The sequence below is a fragment of the Phymastichus coffea genome, unplaced genomic scaffold (genome assembly GCF_024137745.1).
Source record: "Phymastichus coffea isolate CEN01 unplaced genomic scaffold, Cenicafe_Pcof_1.1 PCOF00140, whole genome shotgun sequence".
Lineage (NCBI taxonomy): Eukaryota > Metazoa > Arthropoda > Insecta > Hymenoptera > Eulophidae > Phymastichus > Phymastichus coffea.
In genome coordinates this window covers 1,046-18,285 of record NW_026706951.1, presented here as the reverse complement: position 1 = coordinate 18,285, position 17,240 = coordinate 1,046, and the positions used below count along the sequence as shown (strand labels likewise).

The window sequence follows — 17,240 nt, the reverse complement described above, 5'->3', positions numbered from 1 at the left end:
GAGAGAGAGAGAGAGAGAGAGAGAGAGAGAGAGAGCGCTACCTATACATCCGTGTGTGTAAGCAAACGGTTCTCCTCTAGCTTCTCTCTACAGGGTGGTGGTGGAATATACACAAAGTAGCGGCGGCGACCCTCTTGCGCGCGCACGCTTTTTGGAGTTGGAGAGAGAGAAAGAGAGAGAAACACAGAGGCGAGGTCTTCGTGTACGTGTGTGCACTGTGCACTGACTGGAGAAGTGGTGGAAGCGCCAGCAGCGAGCGACTGCGAGCAGCGCTGCCGTCAGTGCGAGTTTAATGGCGGCGGCGACGAGGTGTCGTGTAGCAGCTCGCCGCATTCCGCACAGTCAGCGTCCCTACTACCACTACTATTCGTCCTTCGAGCCGACGATTGCGACGTCGGCGTTGACGATCAAACGGTCGCTTGATCGCAGTGACGCAGTGAATGTTTCGTTGTTGTTCGGTGCGAGTGTGTGCTTCGATAGTGAGATGCAGATGCAGCAGCGGCTGAAAGATGCTTCCTCGAGGTACGTATGCAGCGTGCCCTTTGTGAACTCTCGTATTCGGACTTGCTCACTCGCTCGCTCGCTCGTTCTTCTCTCGCTTGCTGCGCTTTTTTCATCGAGTATACGGCTCCCCCGCTGACTGCCACGGACGCACAATCTCTCTCACAGCGTGTGTATTCTTGAATACGCGCATTAGATCCACTCTCTCTCCCTCGCTCTCTATTTCACTCCCTCTCCCTCTCTATTTTATCTTCGAGTTTAAGGAAAATGTGATTTTCCTTGGGTGGCCCCCGAGGATCTTGCACCTTCCTCGTCGCGTACTCCTCTTACGGCCCTTTGTTCGCTGGTCTCTCTCTCGCCGTCGCGTTTGTTGCACGCTTCATTTTTACACACAGATACACAGGAGCGCCGAAGAACGAACGAGAACGAGAGAAAGAGAGAGAGAGAGAGAGAGAGAGAGAAAGAAAGAGAAGGATCTTTCTATATTTTTGCACGGATGGCAAATAGTAGTCGGCAAGCAAGAGAGTCTGTTTTTTGTTTATGGCCCGGCTCTTTTAATTCGTTAATTGCCTCGCTTTTTTCACCAGCGGCAGTTGCAGCATAGTAGCGGTATTTACGCGAGAAAATATTTCAGTTGATTGATGTTTATCTTTCGTTTTGATATTTTCTTTCCCGTGCTTCTCCGCTTTTTTTGTCTGTTTGCGAAAATGAATAGAGAAAAGTTTTTCATCCGGTATTTTTTTGCTGCGAATGTGTGTGGAAGCTTTATTCGTTACGATCACTTTATGAGGCTGTAGGGCGCGCGAGAGAGGATTTTCCTGCACACAGCGTAAGCTTTGCGCACGGGGGAGGAGGATGAGAAGAACAGGCGGATCTCTCTCTTGCTACGTACGGGCAATTTGTATTCATGAAATTTGTGCTGCTAAGCTTTGAAAAATATTGTTGCAGATTACGCGACAAAAGCCTGATTACTTTGGCAAGCGGTCGCTTCCCTCAGCCTCTCCGAGAGTCGTGCGAATTGTTATTTAAGCGTCGATCGTTTCACAAACACTTATCTCTCTTCAACATCGCGTCGTCAAATTTAACGGGTGCCCAGAGCTCTTCGTTCTCGCGGCTTTAACCAAGTATCATTACTATGGTTAACTCTGGCTTTGGATCGCTTGTGGTATATCGCGGCAAGTAGTTTTCCTGGCGTGTCATTTTTTGCGCACGCGGATGCTCGATTGAAAGAAGTCTTGCTTGCACGTACGGTAATGTGCGGTAATGAAGCTCCAAGTTGGTGTTGTTTTTAGTTCGCACATGCACTGACAGTCGGCTGCGGTCTTGTGGCGCTTTCAACAAAGCTCGGGTCGCGCGACCGACACAATTTGACTTAATTATAGTGATCAATCGGTCACGGGAAACAAACACCGTGGCGGCGGCGTCGGTGGCGGCTGCGCGCCAAATACCCGCCAACACATAACACGAGCATTGTCACAACCACCCTATAAGTGGCTCTCTTCCCCTTATTATCTCGCAACCGTGGATGCGGCAAGGATATAAATTTTAATAAATGCTCGCTGATATACGGGGGAATTATACCACCGCACACTCACTTTATATTGGTGTCGCGATACGTTTTCCCGCTTGTCTTTCGCATATACAATATTGATGAAGGGGAGGCTGGGACGTCGTGCGCGTGTATGCGTGTGCTTGGAAAAAAACGAGCATTTCGTGGTTGTAACGACGCGAACGATCAGTGCGAGGAAAGCATAAATCAGGCTTGATGACGCCTTTTTCAATTGATTCCAACAGATTATTTCCGACACACTCCCGATTAGTTCTGATTCGTTTCAATGTCGATCTATGCGCTGTATCTTTTCCTGGGAAACCACTGCCTTTCTCATTGCCCACTCTGGCCAGGCTCTTTATCAGCCGTTCGAATATTCACGAGCGACCACATTTCTTTCTTTTTTTTTCGAGTCATAACCGAGAGAGAACGAGAGAACGAGAGCGAAAGAGGGACTACAATTAAAGCGCAAAACAGTGCTTTCTGATATTTGTTATCAGCTCTGGGCATAGCAGCTTCTCGCGTTCAATAATTCAGAAACTCCGCTTGTCCATGTGTCGCTGCTGTGGTGATAGCAGCTAATCACGCTGGAATTATCGTCTATATAATTCAATGCGCGCACCCTTCCATCCAAATTACGGAATAGTAGCGATACTAATGACAAGCTCGATCGCGGTACTCGGGGAAAAGGAATATCGTCGTGCATCGCGGACGCGGGCATCGTTGCTCGGAGGAGCTCCAGCGTGGATTGCCAAGTTGAATAATCGAACATCCGCGCTTTCTGTTGCAGATGAAGCAGTGAAGAATGAAATCGCGGCGAGCCAGCTTTACTTGAAGCTGGCACGGCAGCCCAGCTCGATGCCTGGCTGAGCCTACTAGCCCCTAACTTCTTCTCTTAGCTAGATTTCCTCCTCTCTCTGTCCGTCTCTCTCTCTCTCTCTCTCTCTCTCTCTCTCTCTCTCTCTCTCTCTCTCTCTCTCTCTCTCTCTCTCTCTCTCTCTCTCTCTCTCTCTCTCTCTCTGCCCCCTCGCTCTGTCTCTGCCTCTGCCTCTGCCTCTGCCTCTCTGGTGCTGCAAGCAAGTCATGGATCAGCTTCTCGGACTGCGCTCGACCTACTTCCTTCGGCCGTCAAGACGGGTGCAACCACCGCCACGACTGCTTGTCCTCTGCCTTCTGCTGGCGCTCGTTTCCGCGGTTGCGCGCGGCGTCGACGAGGAGGCCTCCTCGTCGGCGCCGCCCCCGACCGAGCCGCCGCAGCACATCGTCGCCAGGTACCCGGGCAGCGATGACGACCAGCTGACGGTGTACGCCGACTACAACACCACGCGCGAGGACAGTCTGCGCTTCAACCACCTCCTGCTCGAGCCCGCTAGCGGCAACCTCCTGGTCGGCGCCGTCAACAGGCTCGTGCAGCTCGACGCCGACCTCCGACCGCTGCAGCTCGTCATCACTGGTCAGTGATTTTCGTTGCGCTCTGAAATACGCGTATCAAGCTCACAGTTTGATTGACATTAATAGGCCATTCGGAATGAATGGCTGATGCATCTCTTGTGAGCCCCTTGATTTTCAGCGACTGTGTATATAGCTTGTAATGAGTGCCGTAAGCCCTTTGTTCGAGACTCCGCGAAAGGACGCGCGCAAAATCTACCGGACCAAGCAACAGAGAAATAAAGCGGAGCAAAAAAAGAGCCGAGTTGGTCCTATCCGATGAATTTGGCGTTTGCTCGCGCGCGTCACGGGCCGAGTCTTTGGCGCTGGAAATAGTCATCGTGCTATCGACAGCTGCTATCGGCCAATGAATATAAATTAGTCGTGTAACCAACGAACGCGGGATAACGAACGGACGGGCCGGTAGGCCGCGCGATTGCACGACTGGCGATAACGAGCCTGGGTTGGATTTTTGCAGGACCGCGCCACGACAACCCGCAGTGCCACGCGACGGGCTGCTCATCGCCGGAAGTCGACACCCAGCTCACCGACAACGTGAACAAGCTGTTGCTGGCAACCGACGACGGCAGCCTGCTGGTCTGCGGCTCGCTGTTTCAAGGCGCCTGCGAAAGGCGCAACCTCAGCTCGATCCAGCAGCTGTTGCAGAACTTCACGTTCGGCGTGGCGGCCAACGACGAGCAGTCGTCCACCTTCGCCTTCGTCGGTCCTCAGCGCTACGACACCTGGCACGAGCCCAACGTGCTCTACGTCGGCACCACCTTCACCAACAACGGCCAGTACAGGGACTACGTGCCTGCCATTTCCTCGCGCCGACTAGACACCCTCGAGCTCGCCGAGGACACCTTCACCAAGCAGAGCCAGCTGTTCATCGAGGTCAAGGACCGCGATCATTTCCTCGTCAAGTACGTCTACGGTTTCAACGCCAGCAACTACGCTTACTTCGTCGTCGTGCAGAAGCAATCGTACCTGCCCGAGCTCGAGGAACTGGGTGAGTCGTCTGCACTTCGTCGTTTCAATGGGCGAGGGCCGACAAGGCCGATCGGGCCAATCGGCCTGCTTCTTCGTTGTCCCTCGTCTAATGTGACTCGACGATAACTCGATAATGCGTGTCATTGATGCCAACTTGTAAAGCTCGATAATCAGTGGACGTTTGATTCCGAGTCGAGCTTCCCTTAATGGCTGGCTACGCGGCATCGTTATCGATTTATCACTGCGCATCAATTTTTCACCGCTGCAGGTGGCTTGAAGCGCCACTATAGAGATCCACTCGCACCTTGACTTCGAGTAACCGATGAATTACCGTTGAACCAGGCTACGTCTCGCGATTGGCGAGAAGCTGCATCACGGACGCCAATTACGACAGCTACGCGGAGGTGACGCTGCAATGCGACGTGGACACGCGCAATGAGTCGTACAGGCTCGTGCAGGATGCCAAGATCATCCCGGCGAGCGCCGACTTGGCCGCCCAACTCGGCATCAGCATCGGCTCCTACGTGTTCGTGGCTGCATTTTCGCCCAGCAAGGGGATTACCAACGAGCCACTGCCGAGGTCGGCGCTCTGCCTCTACAGCCTGCAGGAGATCGACCTCAAGTTCAACGAGAACATCCACGTGTGCTTCAACAGCAGCGTCAAGCACCGAAACATGGGCTACATCAGCGGCCAGGTGCAGAACGGCGAGTGTCCACAGGCAGGCGTGAGTGTCGAAACATCCAACACTCGCGTTTACGAGTCGGAATAATTGTGCTAAATGTCGCTTTTCTCGTCGATTGACTCTTCGATCTCCCGCCCGCTCGCGAAGCCATACAGCTATGTATTTACGCGCGCATTTCTTGGTAAAAGACAGAACGGGATTAGGGAGAGTCAGGCAGAGGCTAGAAAAAAGAGAGGTTAAAGCGCAAGCATCCACGCTAATCCTGTGGAGACTGTTTCTTGCTTGCATGCGTCGTGCGCCTCTCCCTCCTGCCCCTTTTAAGGCTTTACCTGTGTTAGCCTTACCTGCTTCGGACCTGAGTATGCTTGCTTTTGTTCGCAGTCGACGGGCAACATCGGAGACTTCTGCGAGGAAGCCTTAAAAATCTCGGGCGCGTCACCGATAGTCGGTCAAGCAATTCTACACTTTCCCGATACTCTAGTCACGTCGATCGCCCTTGCCAACACGGAAAGCCATACTGTAGCTTTTCTGGGTACCGAGGACGGCGCCATCAAGAAAGTCCTAATCTCGGCTCTCGAGACTTCGGTCTACGAGAGCATTGTGGTTGACCGAGGCCACAAAATACTTCCGGACACTGCCATTGCCCCTCAGGGCGACTACCTCTACGTTCTGTCCACCGGCCACTTGTCCAAAGTCAGAGTGCAGCACTGCAGCAGCTACACCAACTGCAACGGCTGTCTCGTCGCCGGCGATCCGTACTGCGGTTGGTGCTCCTTGGAGAAACGGTGAGTAACGTGCGGCTATTCGCCGTCTGTGCTGTGCGTGCGCCGACTGACCGCATCGCGATCTATGCAGGTGTACCGTGCGCCGAGACTGCCAAAAGGCCAACCGCAGCAGTCCACGCTGGCTGTCGCTGGGCACGGGTCAACAGTGCATCGACTTCGAGCAGGTGCTACCCGATCGCATCCCTATCAAGCAGATGACCAAGGTGCAGCTGACGATACGCACGCTGCCAGAACTGCCGGTCGGTGCCAAGTACAAGTGTGTGTTCGGCAACGCCGAGCCCATAGACGCCATAATGACCCCTTACGGGCTGTCGTGTCCCACGCCGCCAATACACTCCCGGCCCAGCATACTCAAGGACGCCGACCACGTGCTCGTACCCCTGTCTGTGCGGTCCAGTGAGACCAACAAGGACTTCGTCTCCAGGAACTTCGCCTATTTTGACTGCGCGCGACACACCATTTGCTCGGAATGCGTTAAGGCCCAGTGGACTTGCAGCTGGTGCATCTACGATAACAAGTGCACGCACAACACCACTGAGTGCAAGGGGGACATTGTGTCGGCGGAAAACGTGAGTATGCGCACTTGCGTCCCGGGGCGTCTGGACCGATGGGGCGACAACCTTCTGAACGGGCCTCGCCCTCTCGTTGTTGCAGAGCATCGGCCAAGCGAGTCTGGCGGCGCGCGGGGCGCAGTACTGTCCGCGCTTTGTGCAGCGCGCCAAGCGGATAATGCTGCCGAACAACGTGCCCAAGGAGATCAGCCTCGAGGTGGAGAACCTACCGCATCCGCTGGCCGGCCACACGGGCTTCCAGTGCTTCGTGAAGATCGAGAGTGCGCACTTGCGAGTGACCGCGCGAGTCGACCGCAGCCGCTACATCGTGTGCGATAAGACGGTGTACTCGTACGAGGCGCAGAGCGGCGAGTACGAGGCCGAGGTTATGGTCATGTGGAACAACAACCACTACGTCGACCGTACTACCATCGTGCTGTACAAGTGCGAGGTGCTGGGCTCGCACCGTGAGCACGCCGACTGCTCGCTGTGTGTGACTCGCGAGCGCCATTTTGAGTGCACCTGGTGCGGTAACAGCTGCGTTTACCGGCACTCGTGCCTCAGCGCACCCTTCGCCGAGTGCCCCAAGCCGCGCATCGACATGATCAAGCCGCTCAGCGGCCCGATCGAGGGCGGCACGCTCGTCACCATCGAGGGTAGCAACCTCGGCCTGCGCGAGAGCGACGTCGATGGCAAGATCTTCATTGGTAACGCCTCCTGCAGCCTCGTCGACTACGAGATCTCGGTGCGCATCGTCTGCCGTACCAGCCGTCACGAGGCCACGGACGCCGCGCCCGTGATCGTCGGTAACGTGGCCGGCTACACGCGCAGCGCCGTCTACTTCAGCTACAAGGACATCCGGCTGACGGGCCTCTATCCCGGCGTCGGCCCCCAGAGCGGTGGTACACGGCTGGCCATCACCGGCCAGTATCTAAACATTGGCAGTGCGATATCGGCCTACCTCGACGAGCTGCCCTGCCAGGTGAACGCCACGCAGGCCAGCAGCACGCGGCTGACGTGTGTGAGCAGTCGGGCCGGCCGCATGAGGCGGATATCGCGGCTGACGCTGAGCATCGACGGCGCCAACCGCACCCTCCACGGTGATCCGTACAACTACACGCACGACCCCACCATCATGGAGATCAAGCCGCTGAGCAGCTTCGCGTCGGGCGGCCGCATGATCACCGTCCACGGCACGAACCTAGACACCATCCAACGGCCCGAGATGGTGGTCTACCTCGACAAGGACGCCGAGCCGATCAATCGCACGGTCTGCAGCGTGCTCAATCCCACGCAGATGGAGTGCCCGAGTCCTAGCGTCGCCTCGCGCTTCCACCACCGCGAGAAGCGCTCGCTCGCGCGCAAGGACTCCAGTCTGATGCTCAAGATCGGCTTCCTCATGGACAACGTCGACTCGGTGAGGGATCTGGACAAGCAACCCCTGGGACCGAGGAACCGCCTGGTCTACGTGGAGGATCCCAAGTTTTTCTCCTTCCCCGACGGCATTAAGCTCTACAAGGGCGACACGCTGGTGATAGAGGGCGAGAGTCTGAACTACGCAAGCGACGAGAGCGACGTGAACGTGACCGTGGGCACGGAGCTGTGCAATGTCACCTCGCTGGCGCTCACGCAATTGGTCTGCACGCCGCCCGAGTACCAGCCGCTCGGCAGCGACGAACTCGGCTCGCGCACCGAGCGTGGTCTGCCGCTGGTAGTGGTGAGGGTCGGGCGCAGCCTCAGGTTCCCCATCGGCTACCTGCAGTATGACGTGATCAAGTCCTACTCGATACCGCCCGAGGCGGTAGCGGGTATAGCCGCCACCACGGTCGGCCTGGTACTCACGTTCGTACTGGTGCTGGTAATCTACAGGCGCAAGAGCACGCAGGCGGAGCGCGAGTACAAGCGCATCCAGATCCAGATGGATACCCTGGAGAGCAACGTGAGGATGGAGTGCAAGCAGGCCTTTGCCGAGCTACAGACCGACATGACGGATCTGACGGCTGATTTGGTGTCGTCGGGCATACCCACCCTCGATCACAAGAACTACATCATGAAGGTAATTCGCGAGCGACGCGACGATCATTTCATTTAGTTTGGCCGCGGTGAACGCTGCTGTTGGCGTGCAGTTGATTGAAATTCGATTAAATCACGCATGAGTGCGCGGAAATTGAGGCTCATTCAAACGTTTTAAGCCCCGTGGTTAACTTCATTTCCTTTTCCCCTCTCATATTCCCCCCCCCCCTCTCGCTGCCCCTCTCTCTCTATCTCGTTTGGTAAAACGAATAATTGTTTAATTCGCAAACGCGTCGAGTCTGGTTTTGTTAACCGAGCGTGGTTAGTCACTTTTAACTTGCAATGCAAATTGTGCTTGTTCTCTATGATGATAGAGTAACGAGCGGCCGCAGTTGAACGTTAAATATTTACTGCTGGTTGATAGAAAGTAATTAGGAAATGCTATGGGCTACCGTCGGTGCACGCGGAACAATACTGCGTAAAAATATATTTATCTAGGAAAGTTGGTAATAATGCCCGAGCAATCTGCGATAACAAGAGCTTATTATGCTAAAGTTTGCATAGTGGAAGGACGGGAGGACCGGGAGAAGAAGCGGGCTAATATCAGAATAAACTTTTCCGTATTGATATAAATTGCATTAACCAGATAAACTTGGCCGCGTATTTTTTGCTTCCTTGCGATGGCACACGGCGTTACACGCAATAAAAAGTGCGCTTGGGCCCGTGTTTACGACGAAACTTTCCGATAATGCAAACTTATTATGGAAGAATACCGATCGCAAGCACCTTTTCTTCTTATTAAAAAACAGAGAATGTTGCAATATAAAACTGCTCGCGCGCGTGATATCGCCAGCGAAAGATCGATTTTTCTCGACCTACGTCTCTCTCCGCTTTTTTATATTCTATTATACATACGACGGATTTAATAGCAATAAAAAATTCAGTCGTGCGCCGGAGCAAATATCGCGACAATGAAACATGCACGTAATTGATGTATTCCTCGTAAATTTTTGAGCGCAATGGAGAAAATCGAGTTTTCTATTCCCAACAAAGGGCATAAAATTCGACGAATGCATCCGCGTTTTCACCGGCCTGTTCCTTGACCAACGCGAATTAAAAATATCTTTAGCTCTGTCGTTGCCAATATATGCGAATATTTGGCCGAGTTTATAAGGTCCTGTTGAATTTTTCAAAGTGTACTTTGCTCCGGCAAATGAAACAGAGAGAGAGAGAGAGAGAGAGAGAGAGAGAGAGAGAGAGAGAGAGAGAGAGAGAGAGAGAGAGAGAGAGAGAGAGAGAGAGAGAGAGAGAGAGAGAGAGAGAGAGAGAGCTGCGAACATGTTATTTCTATCCGACGATGGTGCTGCAAAAGCGTCTATATGTACAAGCTTGTAATATTTTTTGCGGAGGGAGAGAGAGAGAAATCGGCGCATGTATATACGTGACGCGCGGCACTGGATTTACGTAGGTCTATTTGGTCTATTCACAACCGGCGAATTAAAAGATCGCGCAAGAAGTCCATTTGCCGGTACAGGCCGGCCTGACAAAAGAAAATCCAATTTCACGAGCGAATTGCTCGTAAATTAGCATATAATTCAATTTGGTACGAGCGCCGCGGCAGCACGCTCCCGTCGATCCCCCAATTAAACGCGGAAGTAGCCGTTAATACACTAGGCTCATCCATATTCGCTAGCGCGAGCAATACCGAGAGCAAGAAAAAACAGCAAGGCGCGGATGCATAATTTAGACGAGCTTTAACGAAAGGAAGTACAAAAAGACTAAGAGTGCCATAGAATGAAAGCCGAGGAAGGATTCTCTCTCGGCGGAAAAATTAACGCCGCGTGACGAGGTCGTTGCGCGCGCGCTCTGATGAATAATAGATTATCGAGCCATTAGCCCTTGGCGGGTGGCGTCTTAATGTCAGCTCGGCGCGGCGCGCGACACCCGTCGTTAAAAGCTGCCGGCGGAGAACGAGTCTCGGGGTCTGAAGCGCACCGATCGCTGCTTGCCACAGGTGTTCTTCCCGGGGGTGATCGACCACCCGATCCTCAACGACCCGCGCTGCCGCAACAACGCGCTCAGGACCAACTACGACGCGGCGATGCTGCAGTTCGAGCAGCTGATCAACAACAAGTGCTTCGTGCTGACGTTCATCGAGACGCTAGAGTCGCAGGCCGACTTCAACATACGCGACAAGGTGAACGTGGCGTCGTTGCTGATGGTGGTGCTGATGGGCAAGATGGAGTACGCCACCGATATCTTGATGAGCCTGCTGCTGCGGCTGATCGACAAGTCGGTCAACAGCAAGCACCCGCAGCTGATGCTGCGTCGCACCGAGAGCGTGGTCGAGAAGATGCTGACCAACTGGATGGCGCTCTGCATGTACAACTACCTGAAGGACTGCGCCGGTTCGGCGCTGTTCCTGCTGTTCCAGGCCATCAAGCACCAGATCGAGAAGGGCCCCGTGGACGCGCTCAGCCACGACGCGCGCTACTCGCTCTCGGAGGAGCGGCTGCTGCGCGAGCAGATCGACCACTCGGCGGTCACGCTGCACGTGGTGCAGGACGACATGGACGAGAAGCACCAGTGCAAGGTTCTCGACTGCGACACCATCAGCCAGGTCAAGTGCAAGATCCTCGACGCGCTCTTCAAGAACCTGCCCTTCTCGCAGCGGCCCTCCGTGCACGAGGTGGACCTGGAGTGGCGCCACGGCCGCGGCGGCCACCTCACGCTTCAGGACGAGGACCTCACCACCAAGTGCTGCGGCGATTGGAAGCGCGTCAACACGCTGGCGCACTACGGCGTCAAGGAGTCGGCCGTCATGTCGCTGATCCTGCGTCAGAACGACGCCTTCTCGCTCGGCTGCAAGCAGTCCTGCCCCGCGTGCGGCAGCAGCGCCAGCCTGGGCAAGGGCGGCTCGGCTCTGCACCTGCAGCACGCCGCGCCGCCCGCGCCACCTGCGCCGCCCGCGCACTACCCCTCGCGCGCCACGCGGCGCTTGCGCTGCACCACACCACCATCGCCGCCATCATCACCATCACCCGGGCCACGCGCTCGTTGGCCCCGCCAGCGTCTACTCCGGCGGCACCGGCATCTACTTCGACGGGCAGCACTCGCCGCCCGCGATCATCGCCAACGGTGACGTCGAGAGCGCACAACGCCTCCAGTCAGCGGCTCTACCATCTGGTAAGTTGTTCGGCTCCGCGGATTCGCGGATCGGCTCTTGGTCGGATAGGCTTGGTGCGCACCGATCGTTTTCCGGCGATCACGGCCCGCCGAGCTCTGCCAGACTGGCGCTCTAATTAAACTATTCATTAGCGCGCTGCTGTGGCGCCGACCGAGCCGCCCCCCCCCCCCCCGCGGCATTTTCATAAATTTAGAGGTCGCGCTGAAATGAAAAATGTAGCTCGCTTATGCGGAAGGAACGAGCAAGTGCAGTTTATTCAATTGCCCAAAGTCAACAAATTTAATTAAGATTTCACGCTTGCCTCTTCTCTCCTTCTTTATTAGCTTTACGGAGGCGAGCGGACGCTCGCACAAAGAGAAAGCGGTCACTATACACGTTTACATTAATTAACATCACGCGAGATATGCCAGCTTTTCTATTGGCACCATAGCACTCTTCTAATCGATATCAGGGGAGCCGCCATCCTTCCGACTTTCAATCCTCGATCTAACCAAAGGATATTATTTTTCTCTCGCGGCTAATTATTTTTTACGCTGGAAAATTTCTTTTTTTTCCACCCTTGATTTCTCCACGGGATTTGATTAATTTTACGCACCGCTGTTCCGCGTTTCAATCTGCGCGCGATTCGAGAGGCAAACCGAAAACGCTCGGGGCTTTTTTTAACAATTTTTTTTCCGCCTTTCCCGCCTTTCCCGCCTTTCCCGCCTTTCCTGCCTTTCCTGCGCATCAAATCAACGAAACAAAGACTACGGCTCGGGATATTTTTCAAGTCCTGTTTTTCGAGAGAGAGAAAAATTACGCGGAAATCGTGGAAACCGAACGATTTCGATAATTGTTGAAATTACCTCTGGAATATCTGGACTGTGTATAATGATAAAAATATTCATATAGCTGGCTCACGTGTGCGAGTATCTATATGCGTGCTGTAGTTTCAATTAAAAAGCGTAGCTACGAGAGTGCGGGCATATTGAAATACCGGGAACTCGTAGTCAAAGGGCTACGCGAAATTCTCGGGGACAAAGGGCGGAAAAAAGCGGGCGAGGCGAAATATAATATGTATGTAGGTTACCAAAGGTATAAAACAGCTTGCTCTCGATATTGCGCCGCGGCGGCATTAATAACGTCTGCCAAGCGATGTAATAACGACGACGGAGACTGGTTGAAAAAATGATCAAGGCTTCCTCTGAAGTGGCAAACTTGTGCGTGCTGATTACAGGTGAGGCCGGCGATGGAGGACGGCTCGTACGGCCTCGGGCTTGGGCTTTCCGAGCGGCAAGCTACCGCCGGGACTGCAGCCCGAGCGTACGCACAAGGCCATCCCGGAGATCTTTCTCACGCGTCTGCTCTCGACCAAGGGTACGGTGCAGAAGTTCGTGGACGACTTCTTTAACACCATCCTGACGGCCAACGAGGCGCTGCCGAGCGCCGTCAAGTGGCTGTTCGACTTGCTCGACGAGGCGGCCGTCAAGCATAACATACTCGATCCCCGAGGTGCCGCACGCCTGGAAGTCCAACAGTCTGCCCCTGCGCTTCTGGGTGAACTTCATCAAGAACCCGGACTTCATGTTCGACATTGACAAGTCGCCGACGGTCGACTCGAGCCTGTCGGTCATCGCGCAGACCTTCATGGACGCCTGTTCCACCAGCGAGCACCGACTAGGCAAGGACTCGCCCTCCAACAAGCTTCTCTTCGCCAAAGACATACCGCACTACCGGGAGAAGGTCGGCAAGTTCTACGCCGAGGTGCAGCGCTTTGCCGCTCATCACCGACCAGGAGATGTCCAGTGCCATGCAACAGCTTAGCGCCTCGCACGCCAATGAGTTCGACGTTATAGCTGCGCTCAAGGAGCTCTATATCTACGTTGGCAAATATTACGGCGAGGTAAGAGGCCGATTCTCATTTCCTTTCCCGCCAAAGCCCCATGTATATATGTATACTTTTTGCGCGCTCGGCGACACTTTTTTCCTCTCTCTCTCTCTCTCTCTGTCTCTCTCTCTGTCTCTCTCTCTCTCTCTCTCTCTCTTGCGGTTGCAAGCTTCATATTGCAGGACTTATGTTAACCCTTTTTTACTTTATGTAATACAGCGCGGAAATCTCGTTAGAGAGCAGAAAGCTTGGTTCTTTTTTGGCCTAGCAAAGTTCGAATGTTGTCGGAATATCGTAGCGAAAATCCTGTTAACTTTATCTGCTGCTCCAACGGGGATTTATACACAAGACATTATATTTGTTCGTTGCGGCAAATTGTAGTGCGCGGAGAAAAATCAGCAGCGGGAGCGTTTAATGACAGAGCTACTTTCACCGAATAAACTTTTTTAAGTCGTCGCACACGTGCACAGTCTTTCCATTTAATCAAAAGTATTATTATTCTTCGCGTAAAGTCAATGAGGAATTGCGAAATTATATGCAGGCAAAGCACCATACAAATTTGTTGAAAGTACGCATTTGTACAGGAGCCAGGCCGAAAAATAATCATTCGACTCCGTAACACTGCAAAATTAATTAAAATCTAGTAGCGCAAATTGCTTTAGGCATGCTGCTCGCAAAATAAAACCACTCTGAGAGTAGTGCAAATGGTAGGCGTATTTCAAGTGAAATTCAGATGCGAAATAGACACGTGAAGTGAAGGAAATCGCGATATAATGATGGCTCCTTTCGGACTCGACGGCCGGGGTTAATGACCGTTTGGCGTCATTAAAAAATCCCACACGCATTTTTCATCCAAAGCTACGTTCAACTTGCCTTTCCTCGTTCGCACTTGAACCACGCTTGTTCCCTCAAATTTTCCCCGTTAATACGTAAAAAACTGAATAAAAATATCGGCGGAAAGAGCTACGGCCGCCGCGCACGCGTGCCTTCTTATTACAATTTCTTTGACAATTGATTAAAACAGAAATTTTTTGGTGTCGTTGTGGCGCGCGTGCATCAACGGATACCTTATTTTCTTCCTAATTTGCACCTTCTTATAGCCCGAAAAGCATCAAGTGGGCTCGCACGATTATGAAAAAGCATGAAAATGCAGCAGTGAATGAATCTTAGTGGTCTCTCTCTCTCTCTCTCTCTCTCTCTCTCTCTCTCTCTCTCTCTCTCTCTCTCCTCTCTCTCTCTCTCTCTCTCTCTCTCTCTCTCTCTCTCATCCCTCGGCATCAAATTATTTCCTTCTGCGTTTAGTCTGATTGCGAGTGGTCTCGCTTCTTTTTCTTTGCTCCCTTTTCAATTGCCGAGTGTTTCCAATATTTATTCGCGTTCGATAATGCCGATGAATAGAATATGCCCGAGCCTCTTTCAAAAATTAAAAGGAAAATATTGTAGCGCGCGCGTTCCAAAGCAGCGCCTACATCGCGACTCTCCGCGCAGCCTGTTTGCACAATACATCTACATTCAGCCGAGTTGAACGTTCCATTTTCATAAAAAGAGCACACTTTTTTTTCGCTCTATCGACAGCAGCGAGCCTCTGCTTTCGCAATCGCGAAAAAACGCCGAGCCGCGGGCCGGGCAGCCCTTTGACACGTACGGCAGTGCCGCCGCCTCTGGAGGCGAAGCATTTGCAAACGGCATAGATTATTGATAAGGCTACCAAGTTGCTAACCTGTTGACCTGAACTCCCATTGCCCGCGCAGCTACGCAAAGAGCCCTCCCCCCTCCGGCCGATCCAGCTCTGCTATTAATACGTATAGACTGTTTTGCTCGTCGCCAGTCGCCTGTTGTTGTCTGTGCAATCTTCCATAAATGCATTATTTAGTTGGCGCAATAACACGGAACGCGACAATACGCTCCCGATTCTATGGTGATGCCTTACATATCCAACGCAGCCGTGGTTGCCTAGAAAAACTCGATATTTTCTACTCTTAGGAGCTCTGGCTGGCTTTATAAAGCGGGAATCGACGAGCGCGCGTACTCTATTTTTCAAACGGTTCAAATGGAGAGCATTCCAATATTTACAACGATGTAGCACCAGCATCAACAATGATACGAATAATAAGGAGATAAAGAACGCTCGTGTATACATCTGTTTGCGCTTTCAAATCCGATGGGAATTTTCTAGTTTTCTTCCCGCCGACGCCAAAATATAAGTAGCGGTTCGCGAGAGCTTCCAAAGTCAAATTCATTCGCTCATTCGTAGAATGACGTGTAGCTCCGAAACGTTTGCTGCATTTCTTCGCTGGGCTTCGAAAGTTTCGAGCTTGCGCTCGAATGAAAACGAGGAAAGGTTGCTTTTGCCAGCATCAGCCGCCTGTGCTCTAATAGATATCTCGTTTGGAGCGCGCCGCGCGCGACTCCATTCTCGACTGCAAATGGAAATCAAATAAATACACTGGATCCGGCTGCTCGCGGCCCCCAAATCGATATTCCACGGCGACGCTGTCGATAATACGCTCAGCCATTATTAAACTATCAATAATGCTTTGGCAAGTATCATCCAATTTCGCTTTCCGTAGATCCGCCATGGATCGTCAATCTTCGGATTAGCGAATGTAATATTTTGCTCGCTGATAGACCAAAGGATAGACAGTTTCCACACTGTCTTTTCAAAAAGAAGGAAAGTGCCTGCACCACGGAGACAAATATTCTGGGTCAAACTGAAAATAAGCCAACACTCTGCTTTGTCCCGTGCGCGTCAGACCCCTGCCGGATCATCCCTCTCCTCTTCTCTCGGCCGACGCATCTCCAGCAAAGGGAGAGCCACGCGAGACTCGTCCATTAGGACAAACAAATCCCCACGTCGGCATTGATAAGAAAAAAGCTGAGCGCATTGGTCTGTTCCGTCTGCTTACAGATCCTAGAAGCGTTGGAGACGGATCCGGGCTGCTGTAAGCTTCATCTGGCGCAACCGTTTGGAAAACGTGGCGTGCACGCTGGAGGGCGAGGAGACATCGGCTTGCTGACGACGCAAATTGTTGCCGCCGCCATTCGACTAAAGAGAGAGAAGAAAAAGACGACGAGGATGTACATAAGCCGCAGCAGCAGCAGCAGCAGCAACCAGAGAGATGGACGACGGCCTACACACACATACAACCTTTATACGACCCTTCTATTAACTACTATACCCTTCCCTATCGTCTCCCTCGCAAGTCCCAACCCCCTAGTCACACATCACTCCCCCTCATCAACCGCCAATTCCCCGTGTCCCAATCGTCCTTTTTGTCCCCCGTTCCCCCCGTTTCCCCGTTCCACACCGTTCCCTCAATCTCATACGTACAAATAAGCGCGCGAGTTGCATAGCCTTTCGGTAAGTTTCGAACGAGCGATGATGATTAACTGTACATACGTAACGTTTAACTCAACAAAAAATTAAGCGAGAGAGCCAAGGCGTCGTGCTCCGAGATAGAGCGAGAGATTGTCGTAGTCTGTGATCCGAGAGCACGAGTGGCTATGCCTAACTATCTTATACACTTACGATTATTACATTATTATTCATTATTATCATTATTACGATTATTGAGTATGTTGCATATATAAATATTTATATGCGTAAGAGTATGGATTTTATATATATACGACAATGAATATATAGATATGAATTATACAGATATGACGAATATATTATAAATATA

The 17,240-nt window shown here is 52.6% G+C and overlaps 1 protein-coding gene across 1 annotated transcript; it reads left to right on the top strand.

The window, feature by feature from the left end:
* Positions 1 to 301: 301 nt before the first annotated feature.
* On the top strand, positions 302 to 16,674 carry LOC131671974 (plexin-B). Its single transcript, XM_058948833.1, is given in 15 exon segments — positions 302 to 522; positions 2,841 to 3,503; positions 3,957 to 4,487; positions 4,811 to 5,187; positions 5,533 to 5,936; positions 6,007 to 6,505; positions 6,591 to 8,543; positions 10,515 to 11,540; positions 11,542 to 11,655; positions 11,657 to 11,690; positions 12,909 to 13,171; positions 13,173 to 13,439; positions 13,441 to 13,569; positions 16,463 to 16,513; positions 16,515 to 16,674. Coding segments are annotated over 14 exon segments (6,075 nt in total). The 5' UTR covers positions 302 to 522; positions 2,841 to 3,133; the 3' UTR covers positions 16,572 to 16,674.
* The last annotated feature ends 566 nt before the right edge of the window (positions 16,675 to 17,240 follow it).